The following is a 9591-nucleotide window of genomic DNA, read 5'->3' as shown; positions in this document are numbered from 1 at the left end:
TGAGAGCCGGGCATAGTGGTGCATGCTTGTGATCCCAGCACTTGGGAGGCTGAAATAGAATTGCAGGTTTGAGGACAGCCTCAGCAAGTAGTGAAACTCTCATCAACTTAGCGAGACCCTGTTTCAAAACTTTGTTTCAAAATTAAAAAAAAATAAGGCTGGGGTGTAGCTTAGAAGTAGACTGTCCCTGGGTTCCATCCCCAGTACCACACATATACACAAGACTAAGTGAAGAATCTCTAACCTGTAGAATTAGACTTTAATCTTTGATTTTTTTTTTTCTTTTGTGATACTGGATCTACACCCCTAGCCCTATTTTTTACTCTTTATTTTGAAATAGGGTCTCACTAAGTTAAGGTAGGTGCCATTAAGTAGCTGAGGCTTTCTTCGAACCTATGATCCTTATATGTCAGCCTCCCAAGTACTGGAATTACAAGAGTACGCCGCTATACCCAGCTCTTTGAGGAATGTTTCACTTACTTTTGTAAAACCCAGAGTAAAGAAATATCAGACCAATCAGTTGATCAATATAGATGTAAGTACATGTTTACAATTAAGGATAAGTAAAATGAAAGTATAATAGCCCAGTTCTTGTTTTTTTAAAAAAAGAACACGTTCCTGCCACCACCGGTGCCAGCCCTGCAGCGTCAGAGGCTGGCCAGCGAGGCCTGGCACTGGTGTTCTGCGACACAGCTCTCCGACTCTCCTGTGAGCTTGCAGTCCAGAGCATCTCAGTCCTTTTCAAGTCTATCTGGTGATGAAGGGTTTCTGGGGAGGTTCAGCAGTGCTTCAATTTTCTTCATATCCTCCACAGACTGATTGTTCTGTAAACTACTTTCAATCTCCTCAGGGACAAGCTCAGTAACTTGCAGCCTGGCTTTCCTGTAATCAAAGAGTGAAAAGAGTCTATCAAGTTCTGCTCCACTTCTTTACCTCTTGCAGAGATTTAAAACAAAAAGAGGGCGTGTCACTCACTCAGCATGGTGGCACATGCCTATAATCACAGTACTTGAGAGGCTGAGACAAAAGGATTACAGGTTCAAAGCCAGCCACGGCAACTTAGCAAGACCCTTTCTAATGACCTGTCTTGCTCTCCTGCTCTGTTCTGACATCTTATAAGCAAACACTGCTCCTTGCACTTCAAATCCCAAGACTTTCTTCTGTCTACTTGCCTGATCCACTCACACAAGCCAACCATGACCAAAATGGATGCTGTCATGGTTAAGGAAGGCGCAGTCGCTAACCTAACTACATTATTTTCCCTCTCTGACTCCATTTGCCTTTGTGAATTTCTTTTCCTTCTGGGCCATTCTCTTCTACAGTTACCTTGGACTGCAGGAACTATAGGGATCTTTAGAGGGAAACAACCCCCCCAAAACTAAGAGCTTCACAAAACATATCAGCCATGATGCTTCTCCCTAAGCAGAAGTTAACTACTCCACGACAGAACTGAGGCTGTCGCTAAGCAGGATCAATCATCTCACCATGAGACCTGAACCACTCCCCTAAGCGATGATGACTTTCCTGGAGCCTCACAGACCCAGACCTGAGAAAATGACCAGCCAGACCGTGGCCTGATGGGAACAACTTACTCTGCCAACTACACAACCCCCAGCCATGTGGGCCCAAATCTGGCATTTGTTCCCCTTTTCTATAAAAGCATAAAGTGTCTGCGCATCCCTGGAAGACAGGTCTTTGGTCACTGTGCCCCTGTAACTGCTCTCCCCGGCCCGACCATGCTGATTTAAAGCCCCTTTCCTGCCCACTGCCACGGTTTGTCTCTTGATTAACACAAGGGTATGGGTGGCCCAGCCTGGTCTTTTGGGGTCACTGATGCCAGGCCTTCTCCAGGGACTCCAGTAATAACGGCAGCAACTCTGATCCCTAAGATATTCCAGAACACTGAGTCCCAGAATCCTCACAGGGGTGATGTGTGGGAGAGGACACATCCTGTACCAATGTGTAGGTCTCCAAGCTGGGATGTCCTCTTGCTCTCTGGATGTGAGTACACAACAACCCTGCAAACTTCCTCAACAGACCCTGTAGGAACCGGACATAGACTATACCAATGGTGACAGAAAATCCAGATGGGGCAACATGTATTTATAAAGAGTGAGAATCTAATTTCCAAATAATAAATTAGCTCTTTTTGGGGGGGGGGGGGGTATTGTGGACTGAACCCGGAGGCATAATTATACTGCTGAGCTACACATCCAGCACTCAGGCACTTTTTTTTCCCTTTTAATTTTGAAACACAGTTTTGCTAAGCTGCTGAGGATCTCATTAAACTGACAAGGTTGACCTCGATCCTGTGACACTCCTGTCTCAGACTCCCAAGCACTTGTATGACAGGAACACACCGCCATGACCACTTGCTAAGTTCTTTTCTCTCTTTCTTTTTTTTTTTTTCTCTCTCTCTCTCTCTTATTTATTTATTTATTTATTTATTTATTTATTTATTTATTTATTTTTGTGGTACTGGGGGTGGAACTCAGGGACATTCTACCTTCAAGCTATAATACCAGCCCTATTTTTTATTCTTTATTTTTGAAACAGGGTCTCACCGAGTAGCAAAAGCCCTCACCAAGTAGCTGAGGCTGGAAGTGAGCCGTGATCCTCCTGTCTCAGCCTCTCAAATGCTGAGATTACAAGCATGTACCCAGCTTGATCAGTTCTTTTCTAAATCAAGTACTAGCATTCATTTCTCTAAGGGATTAACAAGGACACCTGTAACTTTCGTCTCAACTCAGTTCGCCCAGATTTGGCCATTTCTTCTTCCACATCTCTATAGTTAGTTTGCCCTACTTTCTGCTAAGGCAATTTTTTTATTTTTAAAAATTTTTCTAGTAAAGAAACAGACACACAGAAAGTAAACTAACACATTAAACTAACTCTCCTTAGAAATATCTGTGTGTGTTTCTATGTGTGATATTTCTATGATAAGCCATGCATTTTAACTATTTCTACTTGGTAAAGTATTCTTTTGTGATTAATCCAAGCTTTGCTTTTACCCATTCTTAAGCCTTTCCATCTCTAAATCATGAATCAACTTCTATAGTTTCTTCTCATTTCTTTTCCTTACTGTAATATAGTTACTATTTGTTTATACTTCTCCAAATGTTAATTCTTCCAATAACATCCTATATCAGAGTAATATACTCAACATACCTTCCATTTCTAATCTTCTCAAAGCTTCCTTTTCAAAAAAGAAGTCCCTTGTGACACCTAGAAAATTGGGAAGAAGCTAATGTGTTCCTTTAGTGTGTGTGTGGTACTAGGGATTGAACTGAGGGGCATTCTATCTGTGAGCTAGCCCTTTCTGTATTTTTATTTTGAAATAGGGCCTTGCTAAGTTGCTGAGATTGGCCTGGAACCTGCAATCCTTATGTTTCAGCCTCCTGTGTCCTAGGATTACAGGTATGTGCTACTGTACCTGGCTCTTCCATTTACTCTGTCTCTGTTTCTGTGTATGGTACTGGAGATTGAACCCTGAGACACTCCACCTCGGAGCTGCATTCCCAGCCCTATTATTTTTTGTCTCCTCACTAAGTTGAGGAAGTTCTTGCTATATTGCTGAGGATGACCACAAACCTGCAATTCTCCTGTCTCAGTCTCCCAAATCCTGGGATTATAGGCGTGTGCCACCACGCCCAGCTCTTCCGTCCTCTTTAAGTAGATTATGAGATCATGAAGTGTGTGCATTAAAGGACTCAGTGCAAGTAAGCTCTTCTTTGAGCAAGTGGCCATTTCGAGTACTTGGGTTAGCAGAGCACCAGCAACTAAGGGTGCAGCGAGGAGAGCCAGAGCCCTCGGGCTTCCCATGTTCCGTACCATTCTTCCAGCTTCAGCTCATGGAGTGCCTTTCGATCCTTCTGTTTCCTCTCCTGAACAGTCTCGCCATAGTACTTCTGCAGCATCATCAACAGGCCTCCGACAGGAGTGCTGAGGGGGAAGAGAGAAAGCTTAGGGAGAAAAGTCCCCAGGTGCCAGGACTGCTAAGCAGCAACGCTGAGCCACTGTTCACCAGCAGCCACAAGAACACTTGACGAGTAAAGTATCTTTGTTGAAGAGAGAAAATAATATTGAGACAATTTCCTTCCTAGACTGAACAACAAAGAAACACAATCATTGAAATTTCCTAAAATTAACTGGTACTAAAAAATAAAGCTCTAGAAATTGACTGTTTTTTTTTTTATCATGAATAAGAAATTAACACCAAGAGGGAAAATACACACACACACACACACACACTTACTTTTGTTATTTGCAGTACTGGGGATTGAATCCAGGAGCATTACACCTCTGAGCTCATCCCCAGCTCTACTGTTTATTTTTTATTTTTATTTATTTATTTTTGCAGTACTGGGGATAGAACCCAGGGGCATTCCACTTCAAAGCTACACCCTCAGCCCTATTTTTTATTATTTTGAAACAAGGTCTCACTAAGTTGCAAAGAGCTTCATTAAGTAGCTGAGGCTGTCTGCGAACCAAGATCTTCCTGTCTCAGCCTCCCGAATGCTGGGATTACAAGTGTGCGGCACCGTGCCTGACTTTTCCATTTTTATTTTTTACTGGTGCACTATAGTCTCATATCATAGTGTGAATCATGTTGACAATGGCATATATTCACTTGGGGCCCCCACCTCTATTTTTTATTCTTTATTTTTGAAACAAGGTCTCACTAAATTTTGAAGGGCCTAAGTAGCTAAGGCTGGCCACAAACTTGCAATTCTCCTGTCTCAGAATCAACTCCCAAGTACTGGGATTACAAGCATGTGCCACCATTTCTAGCTATGAAAATATGTATTAATGATCTGTTCTAGTAAGCAACTCCAAACTGAAAGTTTTTCAGAAAAAAAGATTACTAGTTCAGATCACTAGTTCAGACCCCACTAGAGATCAGTAAATGTGGAAGATATCTTTCACTGAGAGAAGGATGCTATTGGCTTTCAACAGTGGAGCCACCAAAACATCTTAAAATTCAAGAGTTCTGCATAGTCAGGCCATGGTGACACATGTCTGTAATTCCAGTAATTGGGAGGTTGAGACAGGAGGATTGCAGGTTTATGGCCAACCATAGCAACTTGGCAAGCCCCTCTCTAACTCAGTAAGACTCTGATTCAAAATAAAAAATAAAGTGAATGTGGTGTCACATGCCTGTAATTCTAGTACTTAGGATACTGAGACAAGAGAATCATAGGTTCGAGGCCAGCCTCAGCAACTTAGTGAGATCCAGTTTCAAAATAACAATGAAGCCAGGCGTGGTGATGCACACTTGTAATCCCAGTACTTGGGAGGTTGAGACATAAAGACCACAGGTTCATGGCCAGCTAAACAGTAAGGCCCTCTAAAACTTAGTGAGACTCTGTCCCAAAATAAAGAATAAAAAATAGGGCTAGGAGCTCAGAGGTAGAATGCCTCTAGTTTCAATCTTCAGTACTGGAAAAAAAAAAAAAGGGTAATAAAAAGGACCGGGAAGGTAGCTTGAAGGTAGAATGCTCCTGGGTTTTCAATCCGCAGTACTATACACACACACACACACACACACACACACACACACACACACACACCACACACACACACACACACACACAATAGGTAGGTAGGTTGGTAGACAGACAGACAAGGAAGGCTTGAGTATAGTTCAGAAGTAGAATGCCATTTCCAGAAAGATGGCAACCAAGGGAAGCAGCACATATCATTCCTGCTGACACTTGATCTTTATTGCCATGAAAACAAGTGTCTTGACAAAAGAAAGAAACCAGCATAAATTTGAACAGAGCAAGGAGAATTGAAAGGCGAAGGAAACAAAACTAGAAGAGAAGAAAGAGAGCAGAAAAGTATCCTGCCTGTCTCCAACAGTTGTAGCCATGGCAGCGTCATCTAGCTTCACTGCACTGGGACTGCCGGCACCCTGCCTCCAGAAATCCCCAGCAAAAAAGCCAGTGACTTGAAACGAAGTAAGGGGCTGCAGCGCATCAGATTTGCAAGCGGCTGGTTTCTCCTGCGAAGATGCAGGATCAATAATCTCTTCAAAGAAATAATATCAGAAAATTTTCCAAACACAGAGAAAGAGGTTGATACACAAGTACAGGAAACGTATAGAACCTCTTTTAGACAATATCAGATAAAAGGCTCACCATGCCATATAATACTCAAGCTGACTAATGTAGAAACCAGAGAGAGAATCTTTTTTTTTTTTCTTTTTCTTGTTTTTGATGTACTGGGGATGGAACTCAGGGGCATTCTACCTCCGGGACTGGCAATGAACCCCAATCCTCCTGGTCTCCACCTCCCATATGCTGGGATTACAAGCATGTACCACCACGCCTGGCCAAAGAATCTTAAAGGCAACAAAAGCAAAAGATAAGTGACATTCAGAGACAAACCAATTAAAACCTTTACTCTAGATTTCCCAAATCAAGTCACGAAAGCCAAAAGGAGCTGGAGCAACATAGTCCAAACTCTGCAAGAAAACAATTTAGAGCCAAAAATTTCCTACCCAACGAAACTATCTCTCAGAATTAATGGGGGAATAAAAATCTTCCACGACAAATAGAAGCTAAAAAAAATTATGTCTTCTAAACCAGCACTAGGAACATACTCAACGAGATTAAGAGCAAATAAGAAATAAGTAATAAATGCCAAAAACAGAGAAACAACAATTTCCATCATATCAACAACTAAGCTAAAAAGAACAAACACTATCTTAAACAGAAGTTAACTGCAAAATCTTAGGAATTAAAACTCAGCCCTCAATAATCATGCTGAACATAAACAGCCTCAACTCCCCAATCAAAAGACATAAGGTGGCAAAATGGATTAAAAACTAGAATCCAGCCAGGCATGGTGGCACACCCTTGTAATCGCAGGATTTGGGAGGCTGAGACAGGAGGATTGTGGTTCGTAGACAGCCTCAGTTACTTAGTGAGACCCTTTGCAACTCGATGAGAACTTGTTTCAAAATAAAAAATAAAAAATAGGGCTGGGCATTAGCTCAGAGATAGAATGGCTCTGGGTTCCATCCCCAGTACCGCAAAAACAAAACAAAATAAACAGAATCCATCTATATGCTGCCTGTAAGAAACATACCTTACAAATAATGATACAAACTAAAGATGAAGGGTTGCAGCAAGGTAATCCATGCTAATGGAACTTGAAGACAAGCAGGAGTAGCAACTATGATATCAGACAAATTAGATTTCAAGCCCAAGCTTATCAGAAGAGCCAAAGTAGGTCACTTTTTACTGGTAAAGGAACAATCCAGCAAGAGAAAATGATAGTTAACATTCATTCCCCAAACATAGGTGCAGCCATTTTCAAAAAACAAATTCTTTGTGACATTAAGTCACACATAGATCCCAATACAATAATACTGGAAGACGTCAACACTCCTCTCTTACCGCTAGACTGATCCTCTAGACAAAAGGTCAAAAAAGATGCCTCAGACCTAAAAAAATACCCATACAAAATTTAACACCCAACTACAGCTAAGTTCACCTTTTTCTCAGATGCTCATAGAACCTTCTCCAAAACAGACCACAACCTGGGCCACAAAGTGAGCACTAGCAAATTCAAAAAATGTGACATACTCCCCTGGATCTTTTCAGATGACAATGGAATGAAACTAGAAATCAACTATAAGAAGACCCAGAGTAACCACATAAACACGTGGAAACTAACCACAATGCTGAACGAGGAATAGGTCACTGAAAATGTAGGAGGAGAAATTTAAAAAAACCCTAGAAACAAATGAAAATAGAAACACAACTTATCAAACCTCTGGGACACCTTGAAGGCAGTACTAAGAGGAAAATTCATAGTAATGAGTGCCCACATAAGAAGAACAGAAATCACTAAATAAATAACCCAATGACACACCTCAAAGTCCTTAAAAAGACCCTATTTCAAAACAAAAATAAGATAAGGCTGGGAATGTAGCTTGGAGGTAGAATGCCCCTGGGTTCAACACACACACACACACACACACACACACACACACACACACGTGCAGTATTCTCAGTATAAGGCCAGAGATCTATAATATACTCTGAATTAAATATGTTCTTTGGAAATGAATGATTTTTTTTTTTTTTTTTTTTTTTTTAGTGGTACTGGGGTTCCTGGAAGCCCTTCTACCTCTGGGCTACACTCCCAGACCTATTTTTATTTTTGGAAACAGGGTCTCTTAAGCCAGCACGGCTGGCTTCAAACCTGTGCGATCCTCCTGTCTCTGCCTCCCAAGTGCGGGATTACAAGCGTGCGCCACCATGCCCAGCTACATGATAATTTTTAAGTAAATATTTTTATTGGTTCATTGTTGCTATACATCTTTTCTTTGTGTGTGTGGGTTTGGGGATGGAACCCAGGGGTATTTGACCTCTGAGCAATACCCCCTGCCCTATTCTTTATTTTGAAACAGGGTCTCACTAAGTTGCAAAGGGCCTAAGTAGCTGAGGCTGTCCGCGAACCGCGATCCTCTGGTCTCAGCCTCCCGAATGCTGGGATTACAAGCGTGCACCACCATGCCTGGTTGTTGTAATACATCTTAATGTGGAAATGATTATTTTAATAGGCAAAGCATTAATGAAAGTTTAAAAGTTTTACCAATTTATAATCAAACTATGTTTTCACTTACCCCAACAAGGCTCCAATTATGCCACCAGCCACCAGGCCTCCCATACCTAAGTTAATTCTGAAAAGACCTCCTGTGACAGCTAATTAAAAAGAAAAAAGAGTAATATTTAATAATCTTTTTTGTGTGTGGTACTAGTGGTCAAACCCAGAGGCATTCTAGATCTGAGATATGTCCCTAGCCCTATCTTATTTTTTATTTTTAAAGAATTTCACTAAGTGTGGAAGGCCTCGCTAAGCTGATGAAACTATCCATAAACCTGCAAAATTCTTGTCTAAGCCTCTCAAGTACTTGGTATTACAGGCATGAATCACCATTCCCAGCTTTAATAATCTTTAAATACAAGAATTCTATTTTTAATTTTTTTCAATAACACACTCCTGAGTGAGCTTTCTGAATCCACCATTAATATGCCACTACAGATAAATAGTAGTAGTACTACAGAGTATAGCCCATATGGTACCTTCCCACCTCCCCTCCAGATTCAAAGAAAGAAATGTCCCTTTTACAAAAATAAATCCTGTCTGTTCTAGGCATCTAATTTCCTCATTCTGCTGATTTTTCCCCAATTTTTCTTTAAAAATGTACAAGTTATTCCCAACTATCTCTCTTATTTCAATCTTCAAGGAAAACTTCACAAAAATTTAAAAAGCCCTCGGCAGTTTATGCCTTCACGAGCCTTTCTCTCTCTCTCTGCTGCTGCAACCAGAGCTCAGGCCAACCAGAAAAGCATTTGGCCTACAACACCCCCTGGTGGGTGATGTGAGGGCTACACCTCTGCTTTTCCACTGGGACTGCATACCCATGCTACTCATTCATTTTCCTCTTGCTTCATGCACAATGGAACTGATACATCTAGGGTACATTTTACAAAGAATAACATTTCAGGTTTATATTTTCATTTAAATATTATATATCCTGGGGGGGGGTTGTGCTGGGGAATCAACCCAGGGGCA

General features: G+C 41.4%; 1 protein-coding gene across 1 annotated transcript in view; it reads right to left on the bottom strand.

Annotated features, from left to right (window-relative positions):
• Nucleotides 1–731: 731 nt before the first annotated feature.
• Nucleotides 732–9591, bottom strand: part of TIMMDC1 (translocase of inner mitochondrial membrane domain containing 1) — a gene marked incomplete at both ends in the record, with an annotated part of 29378 nt that continues 20518 nt past the window's right edge. Inside the window, 3 exons of the mRNA XM_080696368.1 lie at nt 732–882; nt 3832–3942; nt 8639–8717. Coding sequence (XP_080552494.1) covers nt 732–882; nt 3832–3942; nt 8639–8717 — 341 coding nt within the window. The remainder of the gene's footprint in view (nt 883–3831; nt 3943–8638; nt 8718–9591) is intronic.

This window comes from Muscardinus avellanarius (genome assembly GCF_963383645.1).
Source record: "Muscardinus avellanarius genome assembly, chromosome: 5".
NCBI classification, from domain to species: Eukaryota; Metazoa; Chordata; class Mammalia; order Rodentia; family Gliridae; genus Muscardinus; species Muscardinus avellanarius.
The sequence above is the reverse complement of the archived record's forward strand: the minus strand, read 5'-3'. Positions and strand labels throughout refer to the sequence as shown.